The sequence below is a fragment of the Schistocerca americana genome, chromosome 2 (assembly GCF_021461395.2).
Source record: "Schistocerca americana isolate TAMUIC-IGC-003095 chromosome 2, iqSchAmer2.1, whole genome shotgun sequence".
NCBI lineage: Eukaryota > Metazoa > Arthropoda > Insecta > Orthoptera > Acrididae > Schistocerca > Schistocerca americana.
The window spans coordinates 416427590-416450738 of NC_060120.1; the positions used below are offsets into that span (position 1 = coordinate 416427590).

Consider the following 23149-nt stretch of genomic DNA (forward strand, 5'->3'; position numbering starts at 1 on the left):
GTTGTGTGAGTAGAATGTACACCAACGAAAAGAAGGTAGAAATGCTACTCATCTATGGGGAATGTACATTAGCAGAACAGTAATTGCAGTGCTGTTTTCTTATCTATGAGTACTTTTAGTACAGTAGTGTAGTCCTTTTAAATACTATTATGTACAGTAGGCACACAGCAAAAGCTGTCCTTCATACGAACTGCATCAACGTAACATTTCTTTTATTGTTGTGGTTGAAGGTTGGTGAAATGCTACGAAGGCAGCGGAACTGTACAGAGAGCAATATCCTGACAAGAACCCAACTTCCTGACAGATGTTTTCTCGTCTTGTTGCGACACTTCAGGAAACGGGAAGTTTCAACCCATTACAATGCAATCGTCGTAGCACTCGCACAGACGAAGCTGCCGAAGTTACTGTTCTCGCTTCCGTTGCTATGAATCTACATGTGAGCACATGACAGCTTGAACATGGGATTGGCATTCCTAAAACCAGTGTACATTGTATTCTTATATGTCACCGGTTCCATCTGTACCGTGTACACCTATGTCAAAGATTTCATGGGAATGATTTCCAGAATCGTGTACATTTCTGTCTGTGGGCACAGCAGCAAATCCTCACCAACCCGAACTGCTTCTCCAATGTTCTATTTACCGATGAATGTTCCTACTCAAACAAAGGACAGGTAAATAAAAGGAACATGCAGTATTGGTCCAGCGACAATTCATGATAGCTTAGACAGCTGGAACATCAGCATCAGTGGAGAGTTAACGTCTCTTGTGTTTTACTCGATGACTTTCCATTAATTTGTACAAACTGTGACCTCTCTGACAGGAAATCATGAATCCAGTCACATAATTGAGACAATATTCCATAAGCAAGCAATTTGATTTCAAGAATGAAATTCCTTCACGTACTACAGCCACTGAATTAAATGCCATTCACAATTTTTTCCAACTTTTAGGCCAACACGTGCTACTTACATTGATGAAATTTTTATTGATTATCATTGTCCTAACTCAGTGTTTTATCACAGAAATGGTACATTGTACCATGTGAAATGGCTGAATAATTTATTTTTAATTGTACAACTAGTGTCATTCAAAGGCCATTATCCAGTGTAGTTTTTGTTAGTAATATGTGTCATAGACAGGGTGTCCCATTTGTCTTGACCACCCTAAATAACTGTTTCTCCAGATGCAAATTACAAAATGTTTCAAGCAAATGTTCTTTAGCCATTAAGGGGACATCAATCAGCATGATTGCCTTTGTTGTAGCTTTGCTTTTTACAAAGATATGGACAGTGGTATGACTTTTTTAAATGGCACCCTGTATTTTTTATTCAGTAATTCATTTCCTCTTCTAAAGATCTCTTCAAAAATGTATCACAGTGTACCATTCACTGAAAACACAATGTCATTAATTACATAACACAACACTGACTTTGAGCCCGGGCTCGTCCACTTGCTGGAGTTGTCAGAAAACAAATGAAAACCCAGTAAAAACATAACACAAAATTGACTTTGACTCTCCCGTACCATTGACCAAGAGTAGAACATTCAAAGGGGCTCAAAGTGGTGACCTTGGACACTGATACACTGGTGCACTCATTGGATGAAAGAATTATTTACTGCTTCCAGTGTTGGCTGCTGAAGAGAATTACAAGCAAGCACAATACATTCCTGCATGTCCTCTGGAGTTGCTGGAATATTGCGATATACAATGTCTTTAATGCATCCTCAAAGAAAAAAGTCCAGACGATTTAAATCAGGAGACCTAGCAGGCCAAGTAACTGTTCCTCCTCTACCAATCCATCTGGCAGGATACCTTCAGTTCAGAACATGACGTGCACGGAAGGCATTATGTGCTGGACATCCATCATGTTGATACCACATAAGCAGCACTTCATCCACAATAAGAGGAAGAATTCATCTGAGGAGGTTGGCATACACTGTGCCGTTTAGACTACCATTGATGAAATAAGGGGCAAAAACTATAGTACACAGAACAGTCTTATTTGCTTGAATTATTGTCAGCATTGTTGATTTTACATTATGTTTCTGGAGTTACTTTCTCCACCTTCCATCGGTCCTTTCTTGCTATTCCTTCATTTATAACCCATCACTTTTTCCTTGCTCTCTATTTATTGAACTTTGAACTTGTTGCTGTCTATTTGATTCACCCCTTCACCTTCCTGTGTGCAGAATGATCGATTCAAGAATCTGATCCTATTCCCACCCTGTATTACAACTTCTGCCATCTTCCCTATCCTCATCTTTCCCACAGTTCCACTAGCTGCAGACTCGACTATTACATGTGTGTCAGAAGTGTGAGTGAGATTGTATATCTGTGTGTGTGTGTGTGTGTGTGTGTGTGAGTGTGTGTGTGTGTGTGTGTGTGTGTGTGTGTGTGTGTGAGAGTGAGTGAGTGAGTGAGTGTGTGTGTGTGTGTGTGTGTGTGTGTGTTTTGCTGACATAAATTCTAGACCCATGGAACTCTACAAGAAGTTGTACATTTTACAATTCTTGTGTCTTTTGTTTCGTAATACATATGTAGATATAATCAAGAAATGAAAAATCTAGCTTGAAATAACAGCAATTGGGCCACCACATAGAGGAAGTGTTGAGTTGCTGAGAGGCACAGTGAAAAGGAATGCTGGATATATTCAACTGTCAGACCATTTCCTTAATCAGAAGATAAAACCATCGCCCCCCCCCCCCCCCCCCACACACACACACACACACAGCACAACTCCCAAAAATTGTCATCTCCGAGTTCTAAGGCTCAAATATGATTGCATATGGTGTCTGAGATAAATGGCGATCTTTGCTGGGATGTGTAGTGTGCTTACAGAAGAGGCCCAGGGTGGGGATAGCAGGGGTGAGGGATGTTGTTACTACTGCCTGCAGGAGCATTAAGGAATGTGGTGGGGACGAGATAGGGTTACTAGGTACAACATCAGGAGACTGTGTTGGTGGTAGAAGGAAGATGAGAAAATCTGTTGTTAATGGGAAGAAACCTGATGGCACAGGCTGTTAATCAGTTGTCAAATTGAACCACATCATTTTGGGCCATCGAGCCATTTCTTGGCCACAGTTAGGTGGTTACCATTCATGCTTACAGCTTGCTGGTTCTCATGTCCACGTAGAACGCGGCACAGTGGTTGCTGCTAAGTTGGTAGATCATATGGCTGTTTTCACAGGTGGCCCTGCTTTTGACGGGGTTGGACATGCCTGTGTCCAGACTCGAGTAGGTGCCAGTGGAACGATTTGTGGGACAGGTCTTGCATCTAGGTCTATTGCAGGGATATTATTCATGAGGAAAGGGATTGGGAATGAGGATGGAGTAGGTAGAGAGATGGATTTTGCGTAAGTTGGTTGACCAACGGAATACCACTTTGGGAAGAGTAGTGAGGATATTTCTCTTTCCGGAGCATGATGAGAGGTAGTCAGAACCCTGGCAGAGAATTTGATTTGGTAGCTCCAGTCCTGTGTGGTCTTGAGTTGTAAGAGTCATGCTCCTTTATGGCTGTCCAGTTGGAATGAAGGGGGATAGTAGACGACTTGGGAGACAAGGCATGGGAGATCTGTTTCTGGACAAGGTTGGGAGTGTAATTTCAGCCTATGAAGGCATCGTGGAGACCATTAAATGCTGGAAGGGAGGCTGCTCATTACTAAAGATGCAAATATCACAGATGGCTAAGCTGTATAGAAGGGACTTCTTGGTGTGGAATGTGTGGCAGCTGTAGAAGTGGAGCTGTTGTTGGTGGTTGGTGGGTTTGATGTGCACAGAGGTACTAATGTGGCCTTCCTTGAAGTGAAGGCCAACATCAAGGAAGGCAGCCTGGTAGGGTAGCGAATGGAGGAGAAAGTGTCAAGGTTCTGGAACACTGTGGATAGGCTGTCCACACCCTCAGTCCAGATCATGAAGATTCCCTCAATGAAACTGAACCAGGTGAGGGATTTGGGATTGTGGGTTGTTGGAATGTTTCCTCTAGATGGCCCATGAATAGGTTGGCATGGGATTGTGCCATGTGGGTGCCCATTGCTGTACCACACATTTGTTTGTAGAGGATGCTTTCAGAGGAGAAGAAACTGTGTGTGGGTATATAGTAGGTCATAGTAACTAGAAGTTAGGTTTGGAGCCAGTCTGGCATCAGAAAAGTTAATGTTTAGCAGCAGCAAGGCCATAGGCAATGGCTATTTTAGTGAAGAGGGAGGTGGCATCAACAGTGGTAAGCAGAGCATTGGGTGGTAAAGGTTCAGGAAATGTGTAGAGTTGGTAGAGGAAGTAGTTGGTGTGTTTTATGTAGGAGGGTAGGCTACAGGTAACAAGCTGAGGCTGTTGGTCCACAAGGGCAGAGATATTCTCTGTAGGGTTGCAGTAAGCAACCATAATTGTGTGTCGTGAGTGGTAGGGTTAATGTGCTTTAGGATGGCAACATCAATACCTTTGTCCACATCAAACCAACCAACCACAGGATCTCCTCTTTGAAAGCTGCCATCCATCCCACACCAAGACAAAGTCTCACTGAGGCCTTCACATATGAAATCCCAACACTGTCCAGGAACTGTGCCTTGTTTCCCCATTTGTGTATCATGCTACACATACCCACAGTCTAGCCATGAAGGAGCAACCCCTCTTGCGGCTCAGAATCCCCCAGGATTAGAACAACTGAATCATGTTCTCCACCAGGGTTTTGACTACCTCTTGTCATATTCTGAACTGTGCAATACTCCCCCTCCCCTCTCCCCTCCCCTCTTCCACTATCATCCTCTGGCCCCGCTCACAGTGGTATTTAACACCCACTAAACATATGCAATAGCTATGTCTATACCTACTACAGCTCTGGTCCCAACCACTTGCTTCATGATCCATATCCCTGCAATAGACCTGTATGTAAGACCTGTCCCAAACATCCCCAACAACACCTACTTCAGTCTTATCATAGGCATCTCTTATACCATAAAGGGAAGGGCCACCGGTAAAAGCAGTCATGCGATCTTTGAACTTAGCTGCAACCACTGTGCTAAATTCTACATGGGAACGACAATTAACAACTGCTTCACGACTGTGCCATCTGAATTCTTCCCGACAACACCAGCTTTTCTGGAAAGCACAGGTTGGAACTCTCCCTGCAACATATTCTCTGTTCCTGTAACCCCCCTAGCCACCTTTGCTAGTCCTTGTCCTTCACCTACCTATCTCCTTCCCAGCTCCCACTCCAGTACTGCACACACATTCAGTCCCACCGATGCATTTGTGTAGCCCTTTCCCCTTCTCTACTTCTCTTTCATGTGTCACTGCAATGAATCAAACATAGTAACATGCATTGCTAGTGATGTCCCATTTTCAAACAAATAGAGGCTTAGTTTTGAAAACCATTTTAATTTAGCACTCCAATAAGTTTTACTCTTCTGTTTATTTATTTTCATGACCATCCAAACATTGCATACAATTGACCTAAATACAGTAACTTACCACCCATAATGAGCAAGGTGGTAAGACAATAGAGCCATACTCAGGACAGCATTTCAAATTCTCTTCCAGCCACTCAGATTTAGGCTTTCCTTGATTTCCCTATATCACTTTAGGTGAATGCCAAGATGTTCCTTTGAAAGAGTATGACCAATTTCCTGATCAGCAGGGTGTTACACTGATTTTCCTTTGTCACATTAGTCTGTGTCTTCTTCGTTATTTTGCAATATTTCCTGTGTGAAATGTCCATCATACATTATTTTAGTCTCATTGTAACACAGTTCTTGGTCGATTTTCAGTATTACTCTGTTATATTCTTCCATTTGTTGTAGAAGTTAATCTAATACTAATGGAAACATTACAGTGTTATCAGCAGCATGAAGTTCTTTCAGATATGCTACAATTGTATGCGTACATTTTCTCAGTTTACATATTTGAAAATTTACCTTGATTTTTTTTCTTTATTTTAATGATGTTCTGTAAATGTGTGAGCAGGATCCTTTTGCATTGCTTTTCCTCCAACCTTAACCATTTGTATTAAAATGCTCTCATGTCCAAGAAGCAAAACTCAATCTATGGGTAGCAGAAAGAACGAACCTACATAGAAATGTGTGCAGCCATAAACTCAGTACGCAGCTGGTACAAGCAACTGATGACTGAGCACTCAAAAAACCACTTGGCACGAAGTGCAAGGCAAGGTCTGCAGTGGTTGAACTCAGTGTAAGCACTGGCCTGCCCAGCTTTCTGCTGCCTGCAGGCAAAATCTTCTCTCAGTGGGGCTACCCATACTACACATCATGTTTGCCTTTCAGGCAGGTTTCTGCACTATTCTGCTGTGCTACCCACTGCAACTCATATGACTCCAATGTGATGTCCGCTGGCAGGGATACTAAATCTGTGCATCTGAAAAGGCCATGTAGGGCAGAAAATGGTCAGACGTGGGATCTGACCTCTGGCACAGAACTGTAGTGGGTGTCAGAGAACCCACACCACCAAAGGAGGCAACATCGATGCTGCGGGCTCCGCTGGTAGAGCTGAAGGACAGGGACGGAGAGGAGTACGATGCCACATCAATTGGCTAAGGGGGGAGGAGTGTGAATCAGAATACTGGGCTCCACATCAGCAGATGGAAGCCTCACTGAGGCCTGAGGCTGCAGGAGACCAGACTATGGCACAGAGGAGGCGGCAGTGGGGAGGCACACTGCTGTAAGTGGGAGCCCATCCCTGAAACACTGTCATCACCAACCCTGTCACTCAGCTGACCAGATAGCTGCATTAGCAGTGCCCCAACAGGGCACAGGCTCTATTGATTTACATGGCGGGTCAGCTGCTTCCTACCAACATCCACCACACACAAGTGCCAACTTTTATGGCCCACCGTGACACCTGGCAGCTACTCCTGTGGCCAGCCAAAGAACCTGATCCAAATGGTTGCCCCGACAAGAAAAAACGGCAGGCAATGGTGGTCCATGGCAAGCAACTTGGAGTGCTACAGATCCAGGAGATTCCATAGCTGGTGCCCATGTGGGTGTTCTGCTGGATTGCACCCATTAACTAGCATCGCCTGGTACATTGCCAGAAAATTCAACACATCATCATGGGATGAGGCAGACATGGACTTCTTCATTTGGGCCCTGAATGTATGCACAAAGTGTTATATCTCAGGGTCATAGGCTGGATGAAATGGTGCAGTGTACAAATTATGTATACCATTGTAAACACAAAAGTTTTTAAATTTCTTCAAACCAAACTGCCTACCATTATGGGACAAGGGAGTCCTGGGGGTCCCTTAATGGCAAAAAGAACTGACAACACGTGAACAGTGGCAGTCGACACCTTGGCTATGTACAGGAGACTGGACAATTCATTGACCACCAACAACCACATGCTGCTCAAAAATGGACTGCACAAGCCCCTATTGTTGCAACAGATAGTGTCTTCAATCAGTTGCTCCAAATACTGTCAATAAATTCCTGGCCCATATAAGATTACAACAGGCAAGTTTTAAACTGGTAAAGACCCAAAAGGGTGTTGAGGATGAAGAAAGACAGAGTAATTGTGTCCAAATACAACAGGGTTTGCTGCAAGGTATCATCAAATGTGAACATGAGAGGTTTCTACTGATCAAACTCCATATCAGACCCTAGTCAAGAAAGTGCAGCACCATTGGTATGCTGGGTGATGGAGGGGTAACGAATGTAGCAATAGTTACTGAGGAAGAGGCCCCACCTCTGCAGCTAGTAGACAGTCCTATACAGCCATTTCGAATGAAGGGCAAATAAGGAAACCAACGGCTTGCGGTCGGTGATGAGGAGAAATCTGTTCCATACAGGAAAAACCTGAAACTTTTTAACTCTGAAAATGATAGCAAGTACCTTGTTTTCCACCTGTGAATGATAACACTGAGCAGCAGAAAGTGTCTTCAGTGTGTAACCAGTGGGTTGTTTAGTGGCACCCATGTTCTGATGTTATAGGACCACATCTGTGCCATACTGGGACACATCACAAGCCAGGATTAAGGGCTTCCCCAGCATAAAAAAAGCCAGGCAGGGAGCAGAGCTCAAACTGAGAAACTGAAAATACACAGACCAAGCAAACTTAATGCTCTATTGCCAAAGTTAGTTAAAGAGGTAGGCAGGTTTGTGTGGCCTGGGGAATCAGGTGAGCGTAAGAGCAAATCATAACAGAAAAAGGCTGGAGTTCCCTTAGGTTCTTGGGCATCAGCAGGTTTATGATGACTTTGAGAGACCATCTTTGCTAAGCACATGTCCCAAAAAACGTACCTCTGCGGAGAAAAAACTACACTTTTGTAGCTTGCAATGGACGTTCTTCAGGAGGCATTGGAAAACCTACTGAAAGTTTTATAGGTGCTCATCCTGTATAGGGCCCATTATCCAAATGTCATCTGGGTATTGATGCAACAGGGAATGTCTTCAGTCAGTTGCTCCAAATACTGTCAATAAATTCCTGGCCCATATGTGATTACAACAGACAAGTTTTAAAGTGGTAAAGACCAAAAAGGGTGTTGAGGATCAAGGAAGACTGAGTAACTGTGTCCAACTGCGAATGCAAGTAGTAGGCATCACATAAGTTGATGGGGTAAAAATACTGCCAATGCCCCCCCCTTTCCCCCCTCAACTAATTCATCAACAACCGAATCTGTGACATGTTGCATGTTAACCATGTGTTTAAAACCAATGCAAAGGTGCACAGCACTGTTGGGCTTCTGAATCATCACCAAAGGGGTGACCCACTAACTCGATGAAATTGGAGAAACAATGCCTCTATCCTGCCAGTGAACTCAACCTTTACCTTGTGCATCAAGAAGGGAGGCGGGGTGGGGGGGGGGGGGGGGCGGTTGACAAAATTTTGGTACCACTGATGGCTTAAGAGAAGCAGGTGCCTCAATTTTTTGCCCAGCCCAAGGTATTCTCATTCTCAAACAGTGGGATGTAGGACCATGTTAAGTTGTCCAAATTGTGCAAAGGAGTAGACTGAGACACTAAATGCACTTCAACTATCTGAAAGCCAAAAACAGCAAGAAGGCCAAAAATATTTTGTATCTATGGTGAATTGATGAGTAACAATGGAAGTTGCCATTCCACATTCTTATAAAGTGTAAGAGATGGAGAATTGCCCCCACAAGGAAGTACATTCTTTACTATCAGACACAACCTGACATAGCAGCCATTGCTACACTGGTCACACCAAGAGCCTGTTCTTAACTAATTTAATGAGACTGGCTGTCACTCCCAAGTCTGCTTGAAATTTGACCAGTTGTCCATCTACTGCCAATATCTCAAAACATGTCGGGGCAACACCTACAGAAAATTGGAGAGTGCCCCAGAATCAAGCGAAAATGCAGGAATATCTGACAACTGACTTGCCACAAGCAGTTGCCAAATGACGTGCCTGATGATGTGCCCCACATGCAGTTTCCACTTGCAGCCAGTCTCGTCAAAGATGCAACAAATGACATTTAGGGGAAGACTGCTGGTTCACCCAATGAGCAGAACGAAAATGACATGGAGGACCCAAAATCCACCACAGGTAGGAATTATAACACTGTGACTAATGCAAACCCATGTAACTCGATGCTGTGATGCCTCTGCATCAGAATTGTCAACAGCATCAACATGCGGTGATTCAGCAGAAGGCGAGGCTGCCTGGGATACCACGTAGAGCACTGGCGGCTGTTTGCCGTGAAGTCCTAATTGAGCCCCAGTATTTATCAGAAAGGATGACCCTTGCAGCCACTGTCAGCTCATGCTATTCTGCAATCTGGGCAATGTTAGCTAAGGAAGGATCAGCCAAGTCCAACAACTTAGCCTGAACCACAGGATCAGGTGCTAACTGGGCAGACATGTCCAAAATTAGCAAGTCTTCACAAGAGGAAGCACGTTTGGGGCACTGAAAGTGACACTTGTGTGAGAGGCCCTGCAGATTGGCGATCCAGGCCGCATATGCCTGCCTAGGGTGCTTGTGGTGCTGGTTAAACTGCATGTGCCACCACCACGTGGTTTTGAAGTCCGGAATACTGCAATAGCAACTGACAAAGATCATCAAAGGGGAGCTTCTGAGACTCAGTGGAAGGCTTGAAATTTTGGACAACTTTGTATAAATTCACACTGCTGGACGACAAGAAAATGGACTTATCAACTGGATCAATGATACGTATTACCTGACAATGCAGTAAGAACTGGCTCAGGTTATCACCTATCCGTTGACTCATTGAAATCAGTAAATGGTGTTGGGGGCGACATGGGCAAGTAAAAGATCTGCTCAGTTGGGGCCTGGCTAGCTATTGGCGGGGCAAGGGTGAGCAAATATGTATTTTGATTCATCGGCTCCCACTCTGCTGCTGTTCCTTCTCTAAGCAGAATTATTCATGCCAGCATTGCTGAAACACTAGTTCAAAACAGCCCCAAAATTAACTATAGGTAAAGGGAAACAAAAAAATGGGGCATCACACGTGGGACAATGTCCATCGTGAGCAGTTAAGTATCTGCCCAAGTGTGACAATGCCGTTACACTACACTGTTGGTGTAGGTACTTCAGAGGCCAATGGTGGCTCGATAATAACCAGGGAACAGAATCCCATGAGGGGAAATAAAACTTGCTATATGAATCAATCCATGGGAACAAGAAAGGTTCAAATAGAGATTGGCACAGGAATAAACTCATGCGGCTGGCTTAGGCGTCTGATGTCTGAACACTCGGCAACAACATTCTGTACGATGCGCAAGGCAAGGTCCGTTGCGATTGAACTCAGTGTAAGCAATGTCCTGCTTGGCTTACTTCTGCCCACAGGTTAGCACTTCATCATCAGTTCTGTCCATACTGCATGTCACATGAGCCCTCCATGGCAGGTTTCCTCACTATTCCGCTGCACAAACCATGCCAGCTTATGTGACTCCATTGCAATCTCTGCTGGTAGGGATACTAAAAGTTGTTTGTGTTAACTTCCTTTTATAGACCATGTTAGTATACATTTTTAAATTTGTCAGTCCCTATAATGAGAAATCATCCTCAGTCCCTTTAACTGAATTTTAGAAACAAAAAAAATTGATAGTTTACTTCATGTCTGAATTTAATATCCAGTTATTTAATGTTTGCTAGATCATTACCTTATGTTTCTAAATGAATACAAATTGTTTGCTCTTTGAAATGTGTAACTTTTTCAATTGTTCATTTCAGGGTTTATTCTTGGGGTTGGGGTGTACATGGACAACTTGGTATTGGTTCAATCGAAGATGCTCTCCATCCAAAACCAGTGAAGCGTCTAAATGGACAGGTACAATGACATACTTAATACATTGCATTGTTACTGTTATAATTATGTAGAACTCTCTTTTATGGCTGACCAGCAATTTTGAGCATAAAATTCAGTGAGTAAATGTACCATGCATGAATCACTTAAACAATTAAACATTCAGCACATCCAGCACATGTCAAGACTTGATTACTCTACATTGAGCAACTTCTGCATCAGGTGTTGACCTACTGTTGTGAAACAATATGATGGTTAATATTTTCTATGAAATGGAATATTATTATTATACCTGCCCAGTGGGCTACAAACACATAGAGGAGTTGACATGTGGCAGTAGTTTCAATTCATTTTGACAGTTTTACATTGCCTTATCGAACTAAATTGAGCACAACTGGAGAATGATAAGTTGATCACTTGGTTATGTTTATTCTACCTCATTCTAGTAAATGTCAGTACTCATCCTCGTGCATTGATAATTTAGAATGGCAGATTGGCCCAAATATACTGTAAAATTAATGACCCTCTGATGTTAGTGGTTTGTGGATTCTGTGTATTACTGATTCCCTCTAGCCTCTTAAAGTCAAAACATTGAGTGGTATATACAGTTGAGAGGAGTAAATCGTAACCCACATGTGCTCTTATAGTAACTATCATTCTTAAGAATCCACATGAAGTTAATAGCTATACTCACTGTCAAAATATTGCATGTTTGTGATGAATTTTCCGGGCCAGTCCTCTCATAAGAATATAAATAACTCAGTTTAAAGCTATGACATACGGCTTGGAGAGTGATGTGCTGACCACATGCCCCTCCATCCTCATACAATGATTCCTGTTGTCTGAGGATGACATGGTGGCCAGTTGGTACCATTGGGCCTTCGTGGCCTGTTCAGGCGGAGTTTAGTGTAGATTTAGTTTAAAGCTATAGTTGTCAGTCTTTTTATTGAGCACTTCTAATGAGTAAGGCAACACACATGGGTTGAACAAAAATGTGGAAATACTGTGAGTAGTGCATGCTTGAACATAAATGCAAATGCTAGCCAAGCCTGCTGGTTGTGCTATTGTATATGAACATAAACAACACTTGTACAATGTCCTCAATATGTAGCAAATGACAGTAGTGGTCAGAAAAGTGTTCTTTGTTGTTGTGAATGTGTTATGTTGGAACTAAGTAAATTCAAATGTGGGCAACATATTGGTGCCTGTATGGATGCTCATGTGTTGGGCTCTTCCATAATCAGAGTAGTTGATGTATTTGGTGTTTAAGAGGCACCATATCCAAGATTCCTATCACTTGCATGGAAAATGGAAAAACATCTTCTGCTAAATCACAACATGGGAAAGTATGAAGTGAGTATATGTGATGGATGATCACTAAAGAGGATGGTGATGAAAAAAAAAAGGAGATAAAATTGCAAACATCACTGAAGAACTGAACGTTGTACTCACAAATCCCATCAGCATCAAAACAACATTGGGAGAGCTCAATAAATAGGGAATTACAGGATGAGCTGAAATCCAAAATACCACCCATTAGTGATGCAAATGACCATTGAAAGAAAATGTGGTGCTGAAGCTATAAAAACCTGGAATATGATGCAACGTAAGAATGTCATTTGGTCGGATGAGTGCTGTTCACACTGTTTGCAGCTTTGACCAAGTTTATGTCCCAAGAGTGAAACAGGGCAGGGTTCAGTGATGATTCGGGCAGCCGTATCATGCTATTCCATAGGCCCCATGCTTACTCTGCAATTACTGCCGAGGGTTGTATGACCATTTTGGCTGATTGTGCCAAACCCATGGTACAGTGTTTGTTCCTCAATGGTGATGCTGTGTTCCAAGACAGCAGAGGCCCTTTTCACACAGCTCGTGTTGTCCAGGACTGGCTCTTTAAGCATGAGGATGTGTTGTAGCATCTCCCCTGTCCACTACAGTCACCAGATCTCAGTATTATTGAGTCTTTTTGGTTTACTTTGGAGAGAAGGGAGTGTGGCTACTCTCTGCCTCCATAATTATTACCTGGACTTGCCACTATTTTTCAGGAAGAATGGTATAGAATTCTGTTGGAAACCACAAGGGAACTATATTTATCCATTCTGAGATGAACTGAAGTTGTTTTGAATGCCAACAGTTTTCCTACGCTGTTTGAGACATAGTAATTTTTTGTGGTTGTGGTGTGTTTCCATATTTTTGTCCATACCCTTCTATTGATAGTGCTTCAGTTCTTTGCTGCACACATGGAACTGAAGCAAGTGGCTAGGGGTGAATACAGAGAGTGTTCTTTGCCGACCCACTGTAACTTCCGCAAAAGAACTCAGGAAACAGTATCAAAATAATGGGTAATACTTTTATGAAAGTCTCATTTGTGTGTAAGTTGAATGAAGGAGCCATTACTGAAAGGTTTCCGATGAGTAGCCACTGGTTTTGATGTTGGAAACTATTAAGAAAGACATGAGAGTAAACAGTTTTGCAAGAAATTCCACTCCACCTGTACGCAGTAGAACTGTTTATTTGACCTTTACAACAGATCTGGGACAATTGCAGTGGAAGCAAAGAGAAGGGATCAACGTATCTTGTACAGGGAAAAGAGCTTTATTTAATGCAAAGGACTAATGCCATTCAAGATTTTACAATATTGCAGAATGCTCCACTGTGCCATTAAAAAATTCAAAATTCCAAAATCAAAGGAATTACGAATATTATTGGCCATGAAACAGTTGGGCTCGGTGAGGTAGTCTCATATAACTTTTTCTCTGCTGTGACTGAGCCTGATGCTGGCTGAAGAAATCTTGTGAGTGCTTTCCAATAGTGTTCTCCGTTCACTGTTTCATTCTTCAACAGAAATTTAAAATGAGTTAATAGAAAAAGTTATTATGGCAGTCCTTACTAACGAATTTAAAATTCACCATTTATTTTAGCTAATGTGTTACAAAAACATGAGCACACCTCTCTTAGTATCCACCCATCTTCACAACACCCAGGAGAAAACCAATAACACCTGCCTCTCACTCTTTTCATTATTTCAGGACAACTGAAAATGAGCTCATGCTCATGTGAGTGCCTTATTGATAACAATAATTGATCAGAAAAATGATGAAAACGATACACAAGACTAAATATTAAATGTGATCTTACTCATATGTTGCACCCGGAAGAAGTGTGCTATATTACAGCAGATAATACTGAACTCCCTGATGACAGTAACAAGGAAACATGATGATAAACTCAATCAATTCTGTGTAACAGGTGCTGAAAGTGCAGGGAGAAAAAAATGGAAGATGGGGAGCCAATTCATTAGATTTAATTAGACCATTCAAATCCCTACATGGCTAGTCAGATTTATGTTTTCTTTGGTTTTCCTAAATTTTTTGAGGCAAATAACTTCCTTTTGAATATATACCTCCTGATAATGTGTGTAAGTTTGTTTTAATGACGAAGACATTATAGTTTTATGCCACTGATTTTATTGCAGTGAATCATTGTGTTGACCATGCTTATCTCATAGGAGTGAAAAAAGAAACTGAAAAACCATGGCAATGTTAGGAGGAATCCAGGTACAATTCTACAATGTAGTTGCATCTGAGAATGAAATGAGGTCTTTAAGATTATAAACATATCATAATGTGAATTTCTTTATTAATTGATTCTGTCATTTCCATGTTCGTGTCCATGCCCATGCCTCCTCCCCCCTTTCAATTTCATATGTGTCATATTTCTTTGTGTTACCCTCCTCCCATTCATGGTATAGGCAGTCGCTTACTAGTGTACCATCATTCAGTAGTTACATTCAAACAACGTACAGGAATACAGCTGGGGAGGAACTCAAGTTTACCATAGTTATCAACTCTCATCACAGCTGGGGAGAAACTCAAGTTTACAGTAGTTATGAGCTCTCATCCATTAATTTCGTGATCATTAAGTACTTTAATTCCATGTACTGTAAAAAGCAATTAGTTTTTTTTGTTTACAGAAATGTTAAAACTGTAATATGCAAATTTCAATGAAGCCATTTGCCTTCACTTGGCAAACAGAGACAGTGCATGACATTGACCATAAAATTGATTTAATTAGCATCTATATGCATGTTGTATTGAATCTACATCATCCACCAGATCACTGTTGACTTTGTAAACTAAGATCATAGAAACTTTCATAAAAGAAAACATTGTTCTTTTGGGCTATATCTTTATATCATTTATCTGCTGTGCTATTGGCCATTTTTGACTACCACCTCACTATCAAGCACCTATAAAAAAGAGCGCACAAACATATAAGAGTAATACCTTTCTTATATGCAGTCTAGAGAACTCAAAAATGTAATGATAACAGAATCTTGAATTTGGCGTAAGTTATTGTGTGTTACTTACATATAAATTAAAAATATGTGCTATGTTGCACGAGATGTGGCATACAATTCAAATTATCAATTTACATGTGAAGCTATACATGAATAACAGTATGGTCTGTATCAAATACAAAGTAAGAGCACTAAAATATGAAACAGATGCATATGTAGTATAATGTGTTATCTAAGATTCCATCTTTACACTACAGAATGTCATTGTATCATGTGCAAACCACAACTAATCTACTAGCAACAACTACATACAGATTGAAGTTGTAATTGGCCACTCTAACTTTTGCCAAAGATACGTTCAAACACAATATACAAATCTATGGGTAATGAATGCCCACGCATAGGTTGCTGGCATGCCGATAAGTGATAGTTAAAACTTACTGTTGTAACCCTATATAGTGGGATCGCATAATTAAACAGCATGCATCTCCATGGTTGGCCTAAAGAGGCCTCCTCATTCACCACAGATAGTGCAGCAGGTGCTGCGCCATGTGCAAACAGCTGTATATAAGCCAGTGTGCTGGGCCTTCGGCCACTCTTATGTTTTTGTGGCTGTGGAACATGTCACAGTTAGAATGTGCATAATTGTAACCCATGATTCTGGGTGCTTGTTCTTCTTACAGTGTCTTTCAATGTGTGTGTATTTTCCAGTATGTGGAAGCGTATATTTTTCATGACAAGTGCGCTATACCACTCTGCATATTTTGTTTCTTTGTTCATTGTGGCCATTATGTCAGTGGAGGAAATTCGTCAATATCTTGTTGAACAGCAGCAAGCTCTCACCAACCAGCAACATTCACTCTCCATGGCACTAAACAATTTGACAGCGTTGTTGACGTGCCAGCGTTCACAGCTGTTGATACAACCTCCAAAGTTTCCCCCATATGATGATACTGTGGAGGATTGGGACACATGAAAAATGCCTTCAGCAGCATTTCTTTTCATTTTTTGTGTCAGCTAGCTCCTCTGCAGGAAACTGCTAGTCTCTCTTTTGATGAAATATGCCAGTTGCTTTCTAAGTATCATTGCAAACATACTCATGTTATTGCTGTTTGTGTTAAGTTCTACCATTGTCAAAAACGAAGGCAACAGTCATTCAGAACTTGGACAGTGTCAAAGAGTCGGAGGCCTTTCTCAGTAAGATAGTGTACTATCACAAATTTCCTCCTGTTGTGGTCATGGTGGCTGAGCCCCTTCAATGCTCTGTTAAGTAAAGGTGTTACTTTTCACTGCTCACCCACCTGTAAGTGTGCTTGTAACCTGTCGAGGAAGGGATGAGGAGTGTTGTAACCCTATACAGTGAGTGTGCATAATTAAAAACTGTGCACATACACGGCAAGGCCTAAAAAGACCACCTTACTCACCACAGATGGCGCAGCAAATGCTACGCTGTGTGCAAACAGCTGTATATAAGCTGGCATGCTGGTCATCTGCCTCTCTAATGTTTTTGCGAGTAAGGAACACTTCATTGTTAGACTGTACATTAATGTAATCAATGATTCCATTTGCTTGGTTTTCTTACAGTGTCCTTCAGTGTGTATGTATGTTCCTGTAAGTGGAAGCAAATTAAAATTACATTTTAAAATACATTAGATAGTAACATTTGTTACAATGTCAAAATGGTACAAACCTAATAACATGAGTGTGAACAATATCTATAAATAGTGAGGTAACTGTGGTCCATGAACTTTTCTATTAAGCAGTCTTACTTCTGGTCTGTTCCATGAATGGCACAGCACATCAATAATATAAATATTAGTTTAGCCAAGGATGAGGTGGGAAAAGAAGGGATTGGATATTATAAGCCTGTTTGTCTAGGATGTAGTGCACGTAACAATGGGGCAGAGACTATCACCATAGTCCAAATAAACTGAATGTTAGTTGTGTCTGTGACAATCACTTCCATATCTCAGTTTCTTATGTATGAAGGGCAATTGTCAGAGCAACCTACAACTGACAGTATTATAATCTATGTCCCAAAGGTTACAAAGAATGTCATAGGTAGAGGTGGGAAAAAGAATTTCAGACACAAATGACAAATAATATTTTTGCACAAGGGGCAGCCAAATTAAAACAAGACAGTTGGAAAATCTGCTATGATTGACCATTCCATTGGTTCTTGGTACAATATTTTACACATTATGAATTGAAAACCCAAACAACATTAATGTAATATTCTTCTACGTTGTAGAATATTACATCTGTATTGTAACAATATTATGAAAAGGCAAGTTGCTACTTACCATATAGTGAAGACGCTGAGTTGCAGATAGGCACAACAAAAAGACTCTCACAATGAAAGCTTTTGGCCGTTGGCCTTAGTCATCAATAGATGACAGACAGACACACACACACACACCAATAGATGACAGACAGACACACACACACACACACACACACACACACACACACACACACACACACACACACACACAACTGCAGTCTCACGCAACTGCAACCACACTGTGAGCAGCAGCACCAGTGCATGATGGGAATGGTGACTGGGTGGGGGTAAGGAGGAAGCTGGGGGGGGGGGGGGGGGGGGGGGATAGTATGGTGGGGGTGGCGAACAGTGAAGTGAAGTGCTGCAGTTTAGACAGAGGACAGGGGAGAGGTGGGGCGGGAGGGTAGCCAAGTAGCAGAAAAGGAGAAAAATAAAAATACTGGGTATGATAGTGGAATGACGGTTGTGTAGTGCTGGAATGGGAACAGGGGAGGGTCTCGATGGGTGAGGACAGTGACTAATGAAGGTTGAGGCCAGGAGGGTTACGGGAATGTAGGATGTGTTGCAGGGAAAGTTCCCACCTGTGCAGTGCAAAAAAGCTGGTATTGGTGGAAAGGATCCATATGTCACCATATGTGAAGCAGTCATTGAAATGAAGGATATCTTGTTTGGCAGCATGTTCAGCAACAGGGTGGTCCACTTGTTTCTTGGCTACAGTTTATTCGTAGCCATACATGCAGACAGACAGCTTATTGGATGTCATGCCTATATAGAATGCAGCACAGTGGCTGCAGCTTAGCTTGTAGATTTATCCCATCAAAGGCAGGGCTACTGTGAAGCCAATCATGTAATCTACAAGCTAAGCTGCAATCTGTGTGCTGCATTCTATGTAGACATGACAACCAACAATCTGCCTGTCCACATGAATGGCCACCGACAAAGAAACAAGTGGACCACCCTGTTGCTGAACATGCTGCCAAACAGGATATCCTTCACTTCAATGACTACTTCACAGACTGTGCCACATGGTTTTTCTGAATTGTGCAAGTGGGAACTTTCCTTGCAATACATCCTACGTTCCCACAACTCTCATGGCCTCAACCTTCATTAGTCGCTGTCCTCACCCATCCAACCCATTCCCTGTTCCCATTCCAGCACTACACAGTCGTCATTCCACCATTACACCCGGTCTTTTAATTTCTCCCCCCCCCCCCCCCCCACCTCTCCCCCACCCTCTTTCTAACCTGCAGCACTTCACTGTTTGCCAGCCCACCATACTATCTCCCCCCCCCCCCCCCCCAGCCTCCTCCTTACCCCCACCCAGTCATCACTCCCATCATGCACTGGTGCTGCTGCTCAGTTGCTTGAGACTGCAGTTGTGTGTGCGATTTGCGTTAGTGTGTGTGTGTGTGTGTGTGTGTGTGTGTGTGTGTGTGTGTGTCATCTATTGTTGATGGAGGCCAATGACCAAAAGCTTTAATTGTGTGAGTCTTTTTGTTGTGCCTACCTGCGACTCAGCATCTCTGCTATATAGTGAGTAGCATCTTCCCTTTTCATAATATTGTTACATTCCATCCTGGATTTTCCTTTGTTTGACATCAGTATTGTGTGTATTTTCATTCATAATGGTGGGGAAAATGTAAGTAAACTGTTTATTATTTCAGAAGTAATTGTGCTACTATTAATACATTTATTACACTGTGTGTGGAGGATGTGCAAAAGCTTCCAGCAAAAGTTGTGCAATGTAGTCGGTGTAACATGTGGGTCCCGCTGGCAAGCCCTTACACGTCCTCTATGCATAGGGAGATAAATGTGTTAACAGTTATGGCAATTACTTTTGAAATAATAAACAGTTTACTTTCTTTTTCATCTATCTCATTTTAGGTAAAAACATCATTTTCTACATCGATAGTCTACACTCTCATGTAGTGTATACATCTGTAAATATCATTACTTATATATCTATGATGTAAAACATAACAATGCAATCAGCTGACTGAGGAAAATTAATTGAACAGAAACAAGTGACATTATAACAGATACAAAGGGCAACTTCTACTTCCTTGTTGAGTGTATATTATTGTTTGAAAATTGGAATAAGCGTGATTACATCACAAGTAAAATGTGCAAACACACATAAGTGTGGTGTTAAGGGCTACAAAGTTTGGAATAAGATATGAATACTACATTGAAAAATATTTCAGTTATGGACATAAAATAAGATAAACCTGTTAATAACAGTAGAGTAAGGCTATGGCCCTGATTTGTAATGTAAAAGCCAAGAATTCTATTCATATTCCATTCTACTTGCTATATAAGCGAAGTATCTGAATAAGGTAAAGTAGATCACTCACACTCATAATTCCAGTCAGGAAAAAGAGGAGCAAAGGAGGGCAAGTACTACACATCTGTCATGGCGAATACATAACTCATGAGTGTTAATTATGTTTCAGTCTTCAAGATAATATTAGTTTGAAATTCTCTAAGCAGTTTTTATTTTTTAAAGCAGTGTGTTTATTAATAACGCACACTGTCAGTTTACTGAAGACAACATAAATTTCAAGTTATTTGTAAATACCATTAGCCAGCCTTTGTGGAGCTGATGTAGAACTTCCAGTGTATCAGATTAGTAGCAGTATGGTCACTACTGCATAAATAGCTGCTAAATGATGACTTATTTTGGTGTAGTGTAAAGATGGAATCTTTGTCCTCACATTATACTGGATAAGGATCTGTTGCATATTTTACTGCTCTTTCATTTGTATTTGGTACAGAGCATACTTTTATTCATGTGGGCTTCACTTGTAGATTGATAATTTGATTTGTATGCCACATCTCATGTGAAATAGTGCATCATTAATTTATGTGTAAGTAATAGATGATAACTTATGCTGAATTTAAAGACTCTGTCGCTATTATGCTTTTAAGTTCTCTAGACTATAGACAAGAAATTTGTTAATGTTAGTATGTTCTTTTTATAGGTCTTTAATAATGAGAAGGTAATCAAAATTGACCAGTGGCATTAAGTTCAGGGTGTTTTACTAAAGTAATATGTGTAATGTGCAACTTTTCTGTAGACAATGTTAGTAATTTTGGTTTATATGTTCCACTTATTTTCTCTTAAAAGTAATGAAAAAAATAGTAATTTTTAAATTTGTTTGCACTAGATTATTACAATAATGTAGATAAGAATACTTAAACTGTATTTTATAACAGCATTTAAACTGTTTCCTACTAGGTTGTGAAGCAGATTAGTGGTGGCCATGGCCATTCTCTTTTCCTCACTGAAACAGGCGAAGTATTTACTTGTGGTTCAAGTGTCTTTGGGCAATTAGGAAATGGAGGAAATATAAAGAGTTCCACACCAGTACTAGTGTCATCTCTCCCAGAAACCTGTGTTCTTGTATCAACAGGATACTTTCATAATGTGAGTGTGTGCAATTCACTTGTTTTCTTTTGTTGTAAAGCAGTTGGTTCAAGGCAATAATTAACTTATTTTTTCCTTGTAGACTAAGATGAAATACTGTGACTTTCAGTGAATTATGTTGTGTACAGTACATGTTAGTGCAATATTGGGCATGTACAAAAAAAATAATATTCATTATCACTTATTTCCTAAGGTGCAGTCATTTTGGTTATACTCCCCATCATTGATTACAAAGAACAACATAATTGTGTAAATATAATTTAATTGATACTCTTTGACACTGCAAAATTCCTTTTCCACCAGATAGTCTTTGAGCTGCTATGGCAAATTAGTGTCATGTATACTACCATACAAGTTTCTAGGCAGTCTTGTTATCAGCTTGGTGCCTAGTTACTGATGTTCCTTTTGATGCATTTTCAGTTGATGGGGCATTTCTTCATATATCATTCTTCCTTTGTGTGTTGTGGGCATGTACACTAGTGTCTGTAATCCATCCCATCTTTTATCATGTTTATTTCTGTTTTGTATATGCATAAAGATGTGAAAAGTAATATGCCTAGGTTTGCTGAAGCAATTTTTGTCTGTTTCAGAAGTCCTCCATAAAATAACCCGTATTGCTTTTTATTTCTAATGTGAATAATCTTTTTCTTTCTTGAATATTTGAATTTCCCCTGGTATACTGTGCACAAAAGCAGTTTGTGCAGTTGTGACGCCTGCTTTATCCACACTAATACCTAAGAATCTAATGGACAGTACTACTTCTAGCTATGTATGACCCACTTCTAGATCCATACATTGTCTTTTTCAGGTTTATGATCAGTTCTTTTTTGGTTAGCCCTTCAGATGTCATATTTGCACAAATATATGCTGCAATCCATAAAGGGAAATGTTAAACAAATATAAATAACAGCATTTCAAAAGAACTAAATTAGAAATGTTTCTCAGTTTTGGTGTGTCAGTGATCCTGCCACTTCAAAACAGATAAGGAAGTAGTATTGCAAACTAAAGGGAAAAAAAGAGTAACTTTAGAAATTTCAGACCAAGAGGTGTGTGTGTGTGTGTGTGTGTGTGTGTGTGTAAGGGTAGGGGGCAAATTTTGATGATGATGTTATTACGTTTATGTTTGTGTGTTTGTATAATTTTGTAAGCTGAGCTAACACTTTCCATTTGTTGTTAATGTACCTGTATCCTGTCCATATTTCCACCGTGTAGAGAGCAACTAATTCCATTTCTTGTGTTTCACTCTGGTGTTCCTAGTATCATACTGATGAGATTTGAACAAATTTTTAAAATTTAATTGTTTTGTTTACTGACAGTTGGCTTTAAGTACATCTAACAAACTATACTGCTGGGGCTCTAGTCCTCAAGTACTTCGTCTTCAAGCCCAGGCTCACAAAAAAGCACGATTAATGCAAAAGCATACTGCCCCAGCAGCTGACAAAGCTCCTTCTCCACCAGCATCACCACATGCGGCAGTTGTTGTCAGTCCAACTATGGAATTCAAGGGCTTGGCAGCAATGGGAACTGAATTAGTAGCTGATCATGTGAGTCAACAACACAATTTATTTTTTAATTAAATAATTTATATTTAGATCTGTCATAAAAGTCATATCCTTGGAGTACTCTAGCTCAAAAAAGTATTTGTCTGAAGGCTATCAAAATTTTTGTGCAATGTGTGCCTTAATAAAATCTTCTCAGTTTACAAGCTGCGTCACTTTGAACAAAACAGTAGCTGTCTCCACCATTGTCATCAGGAGTTAAAATCACTGAAGGGTGGGGCTGACACAGTGTTTTACTTATATAGATGCAATAGCAGTGTCTGTGACCTTCCAGAGAGGGCTAAAATTATACATGTGTGGAAGGCAAGTGGGCAGCACATGACATCTCTGTCCCACCACAAGA

At 40.9% G+C, this 23149-nt stretch overlaps 1 protein-coding gene across 1 annotated transcript in view; it reads left to right on the plus strand.

Moving 5' to 3' along the window:
* LOC124593676 overlaps positions 1 to 23149 on the plus strand; it is a 422343-nt gene that overhangs the window by 229513 nt on the left and 169681 nt on the right. Inside the window, exons 18-20 of the mRNA XM_047131970.1 lie at positions 11164 to 11260; positions 21059 to 21247; positions 22564 to 22791. Coding sequence (XP_046987926.1) covers positions 11164 to 11260; positions 21059 to 21247; positions 22564 to 22791 — 514 coding nt within the window. The remainder of the gene's footprint in view (positions 1 to 11163; positions 11261 to 21058; positions 21248 to 22563; positions 22792 to 23149) is intronic.